Source organism: Mercenaria mercenaria, chromosome 5 (assembly GCF_021730395.1).
Source record: "Mercenaria mercenaria strain notata chromosome 5, MADL_Memer_1, whole genome shotgun sequence".
Taxonomy (NCBI): Eukaryota; Metazoa; Mollusca; class Bivalvia; order Venerida; family Veneridae; genus Mercenaria; species Mercenaria mercenaria.
The window spans coordinates 66712062-66727901 of record NC_069365.1 but is presented as its reverse complement, the minus strand read 5'-3'; the positions used below and the strand labels follow the sequence as shown (position 1 = coordinate 66727901).

General features: G+C 33.5%; 1 protein-coding gene across 1 annotated transcript in view; it reads left to right on the top strand.

Annotated features, from left to right (window-relative positions):
* The window catches only part of LOC123557485 (sodium- and chloride-dependent GABA transporter 1-like), a 43788-nt gene extending 29079 nt beyond the window's left edge, over positions 1-14709 (top strand). Inside the window, exons 10-14 of the mRNA XM_053543801.1 lie at positions 4024-4155; positions 5643-5742; positions 6128-6228; positions 6849-7016; positions 7709-14709. Of these exons, the coding sequence (XP_053399776.1) occupies positions 4024-4155; positions 5643-5742; positions 6128-6228; positions 6849-7016; positions 7709-7885 (678 nt within the window). The 3' untranslated portion in view covers positions 7886-14709. The remainder of the gene's footprint in view (positions 1-4023; positions 4156-5642; positions 5743-6127; positions 6229-6848; positions 7017-7708) is intronic.
* The last annotated feature ends 1131 nt before the right edge of the window (positions 14710-15840 follow it).

Below are 15840 nucleotides of genomic sequence, written 5' to 3'. Positions count from 1 at the left end.
TTTTAGATATGTCCAGACTAAAAAAACATATAAGTTAACAGACGTACTGGATACGTAGTATAAATAGACAAAAAAAAACAAGTTGGAAATTAGATAATTTAAATCAACATAATATGGTGTAAAATTGTAAACATTTAAAAAAAAAACATACAGGTACTGAAGTAAATATAAAATGACTGGACTTTCAATTGTATTTTTGGCATTTTTTGTTCAGTCACAGGGTCGTGGGGGTCGTGTCGGAAGACGTGTCAGGGCCAAGTGGTTGTCGTCAGCGTCGGGTGTGAAGACGGCCTTAAATATGCTGACACGCACGTCAAGTGGTACTAAATAGTGTAGAAATACACAATATGTTGATTGAATGGTTCAAGTATGTACACTGCATAATTTAACGCGTAAATTGAACAATGTTATCTTTGTTATTAATTTTTACCCAAGCTGCATTATAGTCGCACAAGAAAGGTGAAAGAACTACGAAGATCTTTGGTGATTTAGAAACCTCAGTACCTTAAATTGAACAAAAAATGTATTTTAATAGAAATTAATTGTGGGAAAAGTAGTTCGCTGTAACTAGTAAACATTTTAAAACATTGACCCTCGCATGTCTACATTTTTTGCTATTGTTATTTATGCAGTGTTCATATTTGACCAGAGAGAAGTTGAAAATACATTTTTTTTTTAATTTTATGTATGTAAAAAGTTGTGATAGAAATATTAAAACTTGTTTCATGTAGTGTATGGTGCTGTACCTTTTTACTGCCAAAAAAAAGGTATTAATATTTACTTGTTTTCAAGGGAAGTTCAAGTAAAATGTGGAAAATATTCTTATATTTTCAGAGAGTGAGAGGGAGTAGAAATATATTTTAAAGAGTGTATGCTGTTATGTGCTGGAATGAAAGATGTGTAGCATGAAAGATTTTATGTATCAAAGAATATTATCCACATGATCATGATTTTTAAAGTTAACACAGAAACAATTTATTGATTTTTTTATGGCATATTGAATTTTTTTACCAGTGTAAAGGGTACAGCAAATGTTGCTTCCTGCAGTCATTATTTTAATCAGAAACCGTACCAATTTCTTGATTTGAGAGCAGAAATAACTCTGTTTGAAATGCTTCATCAATGTTTCATTTTATAAATTTTCATATAATCATTTGAACCAGTCATATCATATAAAATCATCATCATGCTCATCACAAAAAATTGTCTTGTATACATTCTCACGAGAAAACAGATTGTCTAAGTAAACATTTACATTAAAATCCTATTAAACTGATGCAAAAAAGGTGTGACCTATACTCGTACGATTACGGTATCTATTTCTTGAAAGTTGTATACAAGACAGTTCTTCATGGGGATGGGGACACCATGATAGTGCATGTATACACATTTTTACAAAATCTTCATTTTAGAAATATATGTTATTATGATGGTTTTGTATCTTTAATTTACATAACCTTGCAGTCACCCACATTTAAACCAACATTTTACTACATGACTGAGCATAATGAATTCCATATAACCCCTGAAGAGCAAACATTCTCTATTTTGCTTAAATTTCCTTTCCATATAAACTGATTTATTTGTATATTAACCTCCCTAGTGCAGTAACCTCTATACAAAAGGTCCATTTTCCCTTAATGCATCTTTACAGAGATTGAACAGTCGGGCTTGAACATACATCAGCCGTACCTGTATCGATGGTCGGTACCTGTATCCATAGTTTGTACCTGTGCCCAATATCGGTACCTATATCCACCATTGGTACCTGTGTCCAGTATCTGTATCTTTATCAACTAATGGTACCTGTATCAGTTCCTGTATCATCTATCTGTACCTGTATCCACTAATGGTACCTGTATCTGACAGTACCTGTATCATCTATCGGTACCTGTGTTCACTAATGTTACCTGTATCTGACAGTACCTGTATCATCTGTCGGTACTTGTGTTCACTTATGTACCTGTATCAGTTCCTGTATCATCTATCTGTACCTGTATCCACTAATGGTACCTGTATCATCTATCGGTACCTGTATTCACTAATGGTACCTATATCTGACAGTACCTGTATCATCTATCGGTACCTGTATCCACTAATGGTACCTGTATCCACTATCGGTAAACTTCCAATCCAGAGGCAGCGGTAGAATATAATAACGATACTCTTTATTTCCTGATACAAATTAATGTTTGTCTTGCTTTTACTATATTAACGGTGCACAAACTTACTGGTCAGAATTGCCTCAGCTGCTTACCCAAAATTTCTCTACTATGATCAGTTTTACTTTCCTCTTAACATTTAAAATACCTTCCTTGTTTCCAACAATTCCACATGTTTAACATCATCAGATCTAATCCTTTCACGTGCAGTGATTACATGGTATTTGTTGTAATGAAGATCTTCCCTGAATCCCATTCTTTTGGATTGGAAAGGTAGACCCATTTGGTGTTAAGTTTTTCCTTCAATTACAAAGTGCAAGCCAGAAACCTAAAACAAAATGGCGGTTCTTTTATGAAAAGTGACCAATAGAAAGCTGGCTTACAAAAGCCATATTGCCCCATAAGGTCGGGGCCATCTTTAATGAACAAAAAGTGTTCAGTGATACACAGGGGACCAATCTGTCAAGAGTAGAATATTGCATCAATCGTTAAATTGGAGAACGCTTTGATCTAGAACCTTTAAACTTTGCAGGCTCATTGGTTCTAAGATAACTTAAGTTAAGATCTGGTAACATCTATGCAGTTGCTTCCGCACAAGTTATATCGTCTTCACTGTGCTTTAGCATATAAAGGTTGGGCAACGCCTGCGAACTCTTCTTGTCTTACTCCTCATTGAAATAACAGTATTTCTTACAATAACAAGTTGGTGGTGGATTATGAATTTATGGGTACATATTTGACCGAATCTCTGCTGTGAGATGTATGCAAAATGTATATATGCATTATGAATAAGCAGAATCGATAATTGATATTTTACCATTTGGGACATATGATTTTACAAAATTCTTGCTAATTTGGATATGTTTGTTGAATAAAAAAACTTGCTGTAATCTACTAATATTTGATAGATTTTAAATGGGCCCCTCTTAAGGTTACATTGATATTCCAGAGTTAATATGGTTCTTAGACTGTTTGAGGAAATGCTTGGCCTCAGGTGGTTTTACGAAATGTCGTATTTGTCTGTGATATTTTCCCATTCTTGCTAGATTAACAGCTTTTAATTGATCAGGATCCCGTAGTATCAGCGAGCAAACAGCCAAACAAGAGTGCTTTTGAGTAGTTTAACAGCTAAATGAATCATTTGCTTCTATAATATTATCTACGGTAGTGCGCTCGAAGAACACACTTGTATTGCTTAAAACAACATGGTATAGCTATTAGGGAGGGTGGATGTTCTCAGTTTCACTTTTGTCATATTTGCACTTAGCGCAATTTTCTGTATACTCAAGCTCTTAACATTTTAGTTAGGCTCGATCTTTCTGCACCTACACAACATATGAATCATAACAACACAACATATCATCTACACAGCATATAGGTATGTTAAGTTTTTCCCCATCTTCTGTAGCCATACATTTTTAAGGGCATAAGTCACATTTTAGAATTTTTCCTACTCCTTTTAGATATTTGGAACTGATGAAAAACAAACCTGTTTTTTAGCAAAAAAACACCAAAACAAATAGAAGTGAAACAACATAATAAAATTTCCTTGCAGAATTTCTTGATCTATATTTAGAAACCTAACTGAAACAAACGTCAAATTTGATTTCAAACCTAATATTGGTACCCAAACATGATTGCATTCAGTTGCAGTATACTCAAACGAATATTTTTGCAGTAATTCCTCAACAGGTTTGTTTTCCAAAAAGTACCCCTTAAATATATATGTGTGTGTATACATATTGAGATAAATTACATATGTATCATTGACCAATCATTCCATCATATTTTTTGTATTTATAAATCATTTATAGAAGAACGGTGCCAAAATTGCTAACTGAGGGTTGTTCTTTATTTGTAGTTTGGAATGTTTGAAACATGCTTAAGTGCATTTATGGATGAATTCCCGAAAACTCTGCGTTCCAGACGAGTCCTTGTGTCAGCCGTCGCATGTTTTATTGAATTTCTGCTCGGGCTTCCACTCATCACTGAGGTAAGTTGATTTCCACTTTTAAAGGAAATTGTATTGACAATCTGTATGTTATGTTCGAAATAGCATAAAAGAATATGAAATTGCACCATAATTGTATTTTTGGGGGTTTAACGCCATTTTCTCAACAGTATTTCAGTTATGTAATGGCACAGAGTTAACCCAACCAGTGTTCCTGGATTCTGTACCAGTACAAACTCCTCTCCCAAAGTAACTGCCAACTTCTCCACATGTATGAATAAGTGGGGGAGGACAAATGATTTCAGACACAATGTCTTTTATCAAATCGTCCTGGAAAACATACGCCTCGCCTAAGGATCGAACTCACGACCCCGCAATCCATAGATCTGCGGCCCTCTCCCTATTGAGCTAAGCGGACAGGGTTGGAAATCACACAGAACTTGGAGGTTGTAGTTATGGGTCCACCTCCTTGAATAACATATCTTCGCATAAAATTCCCTTAGAATTGTTAAGTGCAAACATGTTTTCAAAACAAGAAATGCTAATCTCAGTTGCCATTGAAATAGTGAATAAAATCAGCATTATGTGGCAGTTGTCTTGAAGATGTTCGTAGACTGTTGCCAAGTTTTATCAGGTTTTATGTTGAAGTTTGAAAATACAACTACTATCGAGTTATATGAATCAAACAAGAAGCAATTATTATGCAGACTGGTGCACAAGTTGTCACTCAAAGTTCATAAGGTTTAATGAACCATAATATATATTATTTCCTATATATTCTATATGAATGAACAATTCTCACTGAGCTGCCACACGTAGCTAGACCTATTTCAAAATACAAATCTTTACCTCAGGTGAAGATTCAAGATTTATCCTAAACTAACAAAACGAAGAGAAAAGTTGGGGGTAAATATCTTCGAAACATGGAGAAATTTACTGTCACTTTTGCTAATGCAAAACCTGACACTTTAAACTCACACTGCTTTGACCTGGCTGGTATTACTACAATCATGTACTAAAATTGAGTTTTGCTTCACTAAATACAATGACAAAATTATATCCCAGATGAAATTTAAAAAAAAAACTAATCATAATTTAGGCCTCTGTGGCCATCCCAAATGAAACATTAGTGTTCAATAACATGCCAGCATTACCTGACTAAACCAGATGGCTCCCACACTGGTTCCTTGTGCCAGAACAAGCAGTTTTCATTTTGAAGTGGTAAATAGATTGGTTCATTGCTTATATTTGAGCCGTGCCATGGGAAAACCAACATAGTGGGTATGCGACCAGCAAGGATCCAGACCAGCCTGCGCATCCGCGCAGTCTGGTCAGGATCCATGCTGTTCGCTAACAGTTTCTCCAATTCCAATAGGCTTTAAAAGCGAACAGCATGGAGCCTGACCAGACTGCGCGGATGCGCAGGCTGGTCTGGATCCATGCTGGTCGCAAACCCACTATGTTGGTTTTCTCATGGCACGGCTCATATTTGAATTTGAACTTGTAAAACGTGGTATGTCTGTTTTCAGGGAGGCATCTATGTGCTACAGATCATTGACTGGTATTGTGCCAGTTTTTCACTGATGTTGATCTCATTTACTGAATGTATAGCCATTGCATGGGTTTATGGTATGTTATAGCACATTAAGATTTCAAATATCTATGTTCAGATCTCTAATTAATAGATACTGTATGTACAAGTTGCTGAAAAAAATTATGTTCTGTTTCTTGACTATTTCTTTTTTTTTAAGTAATTTTTCTTTATGTACACTTGCTAAATTGTGTAATTATATGTACTATTTTCAAGTTAAGACTTACTTTCACGCAGGAACATAGGTTATATTGTATTTGGATTTGACTAAGTTTTTTTGTTGTTGTTTTTTCAAACCAGTTTTACAGATACTATGGCTTCATTTTACTTTTGATTGAAACTTAAAGTAATCGAAAAATAATGTATTTTTGCAAATGGTATGAGTCAGATAAATGGTAACATATGTTGTTTTTATCATTAAAGGCGTTGATCGTTTCTACAAGGATATAGAGTTGATGATTGGTTTCCAGCCCAGTGGTCTGTGGAAATTTGCTTGGAGATTTGTTACACCTTGTGTTATACTGGTACACTATTCTATTTACCTTTTTTACCTTGGCATCAATGTGTCATTATTTTATTGTCCTTACTTAAATGTGGGAACTGAAATACTTTTCAGAAGTGGCTTAAAAATAAGACGATATAAACACTGCTATATATTTCTTTTTTAAAGCAGCCATTTTGACACCATGGCAACTTCAGACAGAATGGCGGTATTTATTTATTTTTAAATATTTATTTGAAATGCATATTATGATTGTAATAAATGGAAATTTAAGTAATCCACAGTTCCTCTGTATGGTTTAATGTTGCCTCATTGATCAGAATCTTAATGCAATACTGTAAAATCATTTAATTTTGTGGGCATGAAATTTCGTGGTTTTGGTCAAAATGACAATTTCATGGGGATTTGAGTTCGTGGATTTCAACTTTTGAACATAAAATGAATGAGAATTTTACTTGTTCGTTGGGATTAAATTTTGTGGATTGACTCAACCACGAAATCTACGAAAATTAGTCCCCCACGAATATTAATGATTTCACAGTACTTGATTTTACACAGCTCTGAATCTTAATTGTGTGGCTGATGTGTATTTTTTTATTTAACAGTATTTCAGTGATAAATAAATGATTATTGTATTTTTAGTTTGTCTGGTTGTTCAGTATCATAACATTGGGCCCAGTAACATACGGAGAGAAGTCGTACCCACAGTGGGCGGTCACATTCGGCTGGTGTCTTGGTAGTGTATCAATCATACCTATACCAGTATGTGCTATCTACCAATTCCTGAAGGCTGACGGCACAGCTATGGAAGTAAGTATTTATACCACATTTTGTTATACTAATGATATGCGAACATTTATACATGTACATAGAGAGACCCACCTGCTAGTATAAAAATGTTAAAATATTAATTTTTCTAGTGTCTTACATTTCAAAGGTGTAAAATATCACAGAATTTCTTTATCTGTTGCATGACAAATACCATTTTGAGATATTTTACCAGTTACTCACTGACAGGTTTTTTCGTAAAAAAATATTGTATAGAACAAACTAAAGTATGTTTATGTTTTATTGACAATTACTTATGAATGAAAGCATTTTCTAAATTTCAAAAATAATATATAAAGTTAGAGGCACGCCCCTTTAAGTGCTTTAGGGGGGCCTTCGTGGCCGGGTGGTTAAGGTTTCAAATCACTTGCTTTTCACCGATGTGGGTTGGAATGTGATCTTGGATTCTTCAGCTGATATGGAAAGCAGTCTTTTATCATACAAACTACATTTATGAGCGAGGAATTCCAGAAATGCGTTTTCGATTGTGTGAACTCTAGTTTCCAATTATCAAATGAAATAAGAATTTAATTAATATTCGTTTGTTTTGTGCATCTGCCAAAGTTTAGATATTCAGGGACATAAGTCCTCCCCAATGAATATCAATGTCATAATGATGTCACTGTATAAATGAATATCAGTGCTAATACTAACATATATTAAATTATTTGCAGCGTTTGCGTAAAATATCGAAGCCATCGAAGAAATGGGGTCCAAGAAAGGATGAGCATCGACAAGAATATCTGGAGTCATTGGAAACTGACAAGGCATGTCATTCATTACCATTATATCAGTCAAGAATAGTGAAACGTAACGTGACAGATCCAGAGGAAAAATCATTCTTGCACTGAAACAAAAATGTAAATCAGATAGAAAAACTATGTACTTTATTATTCCGTCACGCAGTCTCGAGTTAATGTTTTGTAGCTCCACCGAAGATTGAGATCATTGTTAGGGAGCTAATGTGAGAAATGTGACTGCAAGTTCCTCTGCTGTTCAGATAGTCAGTAAGGAGCATCATAGAGAAATAAGACAGCAATATAGATGGTTGTTACATCTCCCAGCTGTCAAAATGCGACGGAATGGGTCAAGGAAACGTATTCAGTTGTGAACGAAGGTTATGAAACAACTTTGAAGCCAACTTTGCTGACATTTGGTTGGATGCTATGATGAATTGATTAGATATGAAACAATTATATATCTTGAACCTACATGTATGTAGGCTTCTTCTGTGTATACTCAAATGTATTAGATTCTAAAGAAACACAGGTAATATATTAAATGCATTTTGGAGACTTTTTTGAATGGTACACTGCCATTGGCAAGTTTCATGATCTTGCTCAGTAACAGCAAATTAGGTGCTGGAAATAGCCAGTCAGATGCTGCAAACAGCCAATCAGGTGCTGGAAATAGCCAATCAGATGCTGCAAACAGCCAGTCTGGTTTCCAAACTTAAGTTTTACAATAACTAAGAAGGGCATTGACTTCCTTGCAATATGTTTAGCTCAGCAACCAAAAGTATATAATTTATTTCACCAAGTATCATAGAATAAACAGTATTAGATCATAGGTTTACAGTAGTTAAGGTGGGATGGCAGTACACGGTAAATGGACTTTTACTCTTAAATAAAGACAAATTTTAGATATGATATAGCTGCAGGAGCTTAACCCTTACCCTGCTAAATTTTAATAATGAATTGTCCATCTTTCAATTTGGACAGCACCATTAACTGTTAATAGGGGTGCTTACCAAGAGGATACTGACTGAATGGCGAACAGTGCAGATCTTGATCAGACTTTACAGATGTGCAGGCTGATCATGATCTACACTAGTCGCAAAGGCAGAATCAGTTGTGCCCAGCATGATAAGAGTTAAACGTAAATCCATCAGTCATTTCTATATAAAAGTAAAATTGTATAAACTATTACAAGAAAAAAACAGATTTTACTTACGTATCATAAACTTAGCCATGTTGTATGTCAGTCAGTATAGCTGTAATACAGATCGTCTCAGACTGAATGTCTCGTGCGCACTAGTCAGTTTTGATGTGAAGGTGTGATAATGTTATTTAGTTAACCTTTAGCCTGCTAAATTTCTAAAATGGACTGGTCCATCATTCAGTTTGGGTAATACCATTTATTATTCAAAGTGGTTTTCACTGATAATTTACTGACTAAATAGTGAACAGTGCAGACTAATCACAAAGGCAAAACCACTTGCCGTTAGCAGGCTAAAGTAACTTTCAAAAATAAAATTTAAAGACCATATATATTGAATAAAATTCAGGTGTCTTGCCATCCTATCCTGACTTGACATTGCAGACATCCCAACTCTCCCGATCTGATTGGGTTTTTCCCGATTCTGGTTGTAAAACCCGATCACCCCGATCAGAAGTCTCAATCTCCCGATTAAAAAAAAACAACATAAACAACAAAAAAAAAACACAAAAATTATGAAATAATCCACTTCTTTGCGCCTATCTGATACTTTATCACTACTGACGAGTCTGTAAACAACAGCTTTCGGATATTTTCGCACCTTATTCCACCCGTGCTGATTATTGTTTATTACACGATTTAACAAAGCCAGGTGTTGATTAATGTGTCACAATTGAAATTAAAATCCAGACATTAGATATCTAATTAAATTCAATCAAATTTAGATTAGAAATTATACTGGCTTTACCTTTTCCTGTAACTTTTTGAAATCGAAAGTAGATGGTCGCCGAGTCAACCTGCTAGGTTTTAAAAAACATTTCTCTTAAAATCATTTTGATAAGAGGAAATGTCATGGTAAATTTTAATATCACCTACTATCAGATGCTGTTAAACTGTCTTTGCATCATAACAATTTGTCAAACACATCCTTTTAACTGGAGATTTAGGCAAATCTACGAAAGTGTAACAATGTCATTGTTGAGAGATTTATCTTTGGCTGTCTGTTGTTTTGTGGATGGAATTCTCGTCTGCTAAAATGTAGTTACTAAAAATAAAGAAAACCCATAACTTCTGACCACTAGATTTCATATTTTCATTCGACAGCAATCAGCATATTTTTTCCCATGTGTTTACTGGTGAGTGCTGAATATGTGCACATAAAATTTTGAACCAAATGATCATATGCAATGCTTGCAAACTTTAATGTAACCCCTTGAACAAAGAAAATATTTTTATAAAATGTTTTGTTATTATTTTTGTTTCTATCACAGCACTGTGTTTTTATGAAAGCCTGTGAGAAAATAGAGTATTACATTTAGGAATCATTATCTTAGTTTTGATAACTTTTGTTTTGATTTATTGTATTTTGTTGCAAGCAATTTTCAGAATGTCATTCTTGCAATAAATAAAAGAAATTGGGCCCAAACAAAATAATGTTGTGTTCCAATTATATTCCTCAGAGAATCAGAGATGTGTTTATTTATTAGAAGTTGAAATTTGCTTATTTTAAAAGACTGGTTAAAATGCCAAAAATCCTTTTTCTGGTCATTCAGAGATTCAGGGAGTAGACTAAATGGGACAGAATTATGCAAGAAAAAGGTTGTCAATGGAACGATTAAGATTCTTGTAAGACAATTTTGGTACGGAAATGCCTATGGTCAAGTAACATATATTATCATTCTTTAAATATTGACATTTTGTCTCCCAAGTACAGGTATTATGACATTATAATACAGTTATATTATAGTCGAATTTACCGCCATGTTTTATATGGCACTACCTACGTCTGATATATTTTATCAAGGTAGTGTTAAGTCGTTACAGCAGCCATTAACTTCTGTTTTATACGGTAACAAATTTTAGTATGACCAGAAACGTTATTATTCGCCGTTACATCAAAATTCTATCAAATTTCTGTCACCTGAGTCACATGTTATCATTTTTCTGCATTTGTACTGTTTTCATTTATCATGTCAGCAACTTGTACAATTAGAAAAGCTCTGTTTATTACTATTTTACATTTTAACAGGATGGACCTGTTTTGTTTTTGTATAATTTTTTTGCAGTTTTGTGATGGTCATGTTTCAGTCAACAAGAAAAATATAGTGCTAAAGATCTTGTTTCAGTATAACAGGACAAATGAAATTTAGTGCTTGAGGTCATTTTCATGATTTACATATTTATTTTCGTATGTTTTATAGAATTTGTTAAATCCTATTTGTTGCATTTTAGCAGTTTCAACAGAAATCTTAAAGTTGATTAGTCAGTATAGAAAAAACCATGATCATTGATTTATCATGATTAAAGTCAGACTCGCTATGACTGAAGATGGTACAATTCAATAACAAATGAAATACTCGTGTTGAACATATTACCCATGTCTGGTCAGTTTTTCTTAAATGTTTTGATTATCATTTCATTCATTCGTTAATATAAGAGAAAGGTAATTCTGTCAGTGATTAGGTTTATCACAAAATTTCAATTAATGTCATGGACAGAATCAACCATGGGACCTACAGAATTAAGTCTCCCATGAAAAATCAGGATTTTACAGTATCTAAATCATCATAAACTAAATACACTAGATAAAATGTATGAAATTCTTACAGACTTTTGTTTTGAAAGTTTGAAGTAGGTTTTAAATGAACTAATTTATCATAGATTAGAGGCATTTTACTTTTTATGTCCCAGTCACTTATTGTAGTTTACTGAACAAATTCCAGAAAGTTTTTTCTTTCAAGAGGAAACAGTTTTATTGTTTTACTTCATTGTGTTCTTCTGTCAGAGTATGTTTATATGAATCAATGCAAATCTAATGTTTGGTTCACATATTTTGTAAAAGATGTTTTTTCTTTCTTATTTCTATCATTATTTAGCATTGTAGAGAACACTTTTTGTGGTTAGGAGAGGTTTATATCAATTCCAATCTGTTCAGTGTGTATGAATGGAACTTAATGTCATTTTTAACAGATATTTTCATTTAGGTACTAAGCCATTTCTGAGCTATCATTATGTTTGAGGGGAAAATAACTTTTGACCATTTTTTTTGTTCATCTAAAAATTCTCAGAAAGTTACAATTTAATATAAAGATGGAAAAGTACGCAGATTTTTCCTTCAAAGATATTTTTTGCCATCAGTTGAAAACAGCTTTTAAGATGTCTTCTTCTAAATTAAAAAATACCTTTTACAAAATTTAATAGAATATTAATTAAAACATTAAAAATGCTGTATGTCTTTTTGATTTTATCGTTCAAAAAATTTGGAAAATTACCAAAATTGCTGCCACAGAATATGTGAATCAACCAGTAGACAGTATGGTAGATGGACCACCCTAAATGTACAGTCAAACCTTCTTTAAAGACCATCTGTGAACAACCTGATCTTTAGTGTTATGTCCAATTTAATCATTCACTGTCCATTTTAGCCTTTTTAAGCTGAAACTTTGACTGTATATTTGTAAGGCACTTGGAGGCATGTTGAGCAAATTCAGCTTTTGTGATGATATTTCCTTGGTATATTCATGCAAGTGGTGCTTGATTAAATAATATTTGTTTAACCGATGTAAAATGACCAAAACAAAAATCAAATGTATTTAATCTTGTCACTTTCACAAGGACTTGGTTATGAATTGACTCAGAGAAGAATTTTGGAAGTTGTTTAAGTAAATCATTATTTTTTAATTCCTGTGAAAGTTTTACAGCCATATATATTACTTTTTTTGTTTTCACTAGGGTATGAAATTGTCAATATCAATTAGCTTTGAAGAAAGACTTCTGGGATTTATTGTAATGATTCTATTGCTCTGAAAATACCTACTGTTAAATGAGAGATGTTATTACATTGCATGGCTCATCATTTATAAGGTTATACATGCATGGTAATTGGGTTTTGAAATTATAAAAATTGTTAGACGAAAATTTACGGTCCAATGATTATTTTTGAATGACACGATTGTTACCATTCTTCCCTACATATTTGAAATTATTAAATCATACATGTATATTACGGTATTCATTCTGCTGTGTACCTGAAACACATACTAATTTATACCATCAGTGAACTTGCTTGATTATATACAATAAAATATGTCGTGTTTGAATAACAAAAGTTGTTTATGCTCAACCTGACCTCTGAAACGATATTCATAAAATAATTTGCATAATATTATGCACTGCCGTGCTTCATGTTTCTATTTTTGTTTCTTGTAAGATATCAAATAAGATAACAGGTTTATTTTATTTATGTCATAGCTCAATTTGGTATTGAAGTCACCACCCATGGAGAGTTAGGACTTAACTGCAGATTTATGCAAGAAATTCTAAACTTTGGAAAACTGTATGTTTATGTCAGAAATTGTACAGTGATTCAAAGCATTTTAGACAGTATTTCATATTTACGTTTAGTGAAGTTGTTTGATGTATCAAGAACTTTCTTCTGTGTTAAAATATGGTAACACCATATCAAACTGTGATGAAAAATATTATAACCTTAACATTACTTTTAAGGTTACAGTAGAAATGTCAATTTATGTCACTTTGGTACTCTGTACTTTTTTTTTTTAAATTAGGATTTTTGACATTATTTGGTTAGTCAGGGTGTACTATTTACCAGTGATTTAAAGGTGCTTACATAATGAAGTTACCAGTGAAATTGCCAAGATTTTATTTCAAACATAATTTAACAAATTAACAGGATGTGATATTTTCTGTCTGTAGAGGAACTATTCTAGTTACTCCAAATTTGCTTTTGAAAAAGAACAAAATCTGTAAACTGATACAGATATATGGTATAAACTCCAATACTGACACTTTTGATGAGCAAACACCTTTCAACAGTGTCAAGGTGTATACAAAAAAAACTCCAATACTGACACTTTTGATGAGCAAACACCTTTCAACAGTGTCAAGGTGTATACAAAAAAAAAAAATTCTAAGTAATTTGACCTCTCAAGAGCAATAACCTCTAAACACAACAAAAATCTTTCATGTTTACCGGTGTTAGGTTGCTCATGTACTGATATTAACAAGTGTCATTGTCATAGTTTTGGATCATCTAACTGGTACTTACTTTTCTGTAGTCTAAGCACTGATAAAAAACAAGATTCCTTTCACCATTTGCGTAAAAATGTTTGGATATTTTTGTTCTCCACAATTTTGTCTTGTTTCTACAATAAAGACGAATAAATTTTTTTTTCCGTAAGAAAAACATCTCAGATTATGAGAGCCCATTTTAGGCTGTTACTTGTTTATCCAGAGTACAATAAATGTGTGCCTTATATAACAAACATCATATGAAAAGCTTAAATTTCAACTTTACATCAACTGTAATCAGTTTTTCTAATGCCTTGTCTAAAATGACTATAATTATGCTCAACAAATCTTTGATACTTCAGATCACAAACATAAAATTTTTCAAGTTTATCAAAAAAAAAAAAAAAAATTATTTCTGACCTCGTTTTGGAAGAACCATTAAATTTTAAAAGCAGTGCCATTTCATTCAGTTGTATTTGTGTATGTTTTCATTGCTGCTTGTTCCATCATTCTCCGTCATTCCTATTTCTGGTCTGGAAAACCTTTTTCCATCACCAAGATGTAGCTAATGACCTAAGTCAGTACATGCCAGTTTATAATGTGATGCAGTTTTATGATCACAATATATTAAATGCTTGCATTTTTGTGATTGTATATTTAGTAATGTATACAAAATATGTTTTGTAAATAAAATTATTTAAACACACTGATTTATTGTTATTAATTTCAGTTGTAAAGAAAACTAGTTATGTGTGCACTGGTTTCCTCTCTTATGGTCACTGTATGTACAGTGACATATACTACTTGTGGTGCAAGTGGGGTGGGGGTGGGAATACTGCAAGACTAGAATGTTGATGCTCAAGGGGGAGACATATTATTCTGCCCTGTCTGTCCGTCACATTTCTGATCAGGAACTGGAGAACCATTTCACCTTAAACCTTCAAACTCCATAGGGGGATAGGGCTTATGAAGTAGATGACCCCTATTGTTTTTGGGGTCACTCCATCAAAGGTCAAGGTCACGGGCCTGAACATAGAAAACGTTTCCATCATATACTTGAGAACCACTTGGCACAGAATGTTCAAACGTCATACGATGATTGGATATGCCGAGTAGATGCTCCTATTGATTTTTGATTCACTCAATCAAAGGTCAAGGTCACATGGGAAACCGTTTCCAATCCATAACTTGAGAACCACTTGACCCAGAACGTTGAAACTTCACGGGATGACTGAACATGCCTAACAGATGACCCCTATTGATCTTAGGGCCACTCTTTCAGAGGTCAATGTCACAGGGGCCAGACAGGAACCGACGTGAACTTTGATCCCAATATGTGATCTTGACCTTTGAGATAGGAACCTGGGTTTGAGTGAAACACTGACTCATTGAAATATACATTCATAACAAATATATAAAAGATCTCTTCAAGCATGTCAAAGTTATTTTCCTGACAAAATCTGACACTTGCATACACTAAACAATCATTTTGAGGACTGTTTAGCTAACCAAAAGCAGGCTGTACAAAAAACACAGAGTATAAGTACATGTTTTTGACTGGAGTTTTCAAGGTTGTAAACATGTATATTCGATTGGGGATGTCACAGGGCTAGTGGATGGATGGGCAGCATGTCTACTTCATGTTGACGCATACCAAATTTCATTTCAGTGGGCTAGAAATTGTAGGACTTGAGTACACAAAGTTCTGATGTAGTTGTAATATGTTCAGAAAATGAGTCAGATATAATAGTCCAAATATGTGCATGTCCACTTCATGCTGATGAAGTACACCATGTTTCATTTCAGTTTGGTGGAATCTGTAGGAGCTGAGAACACA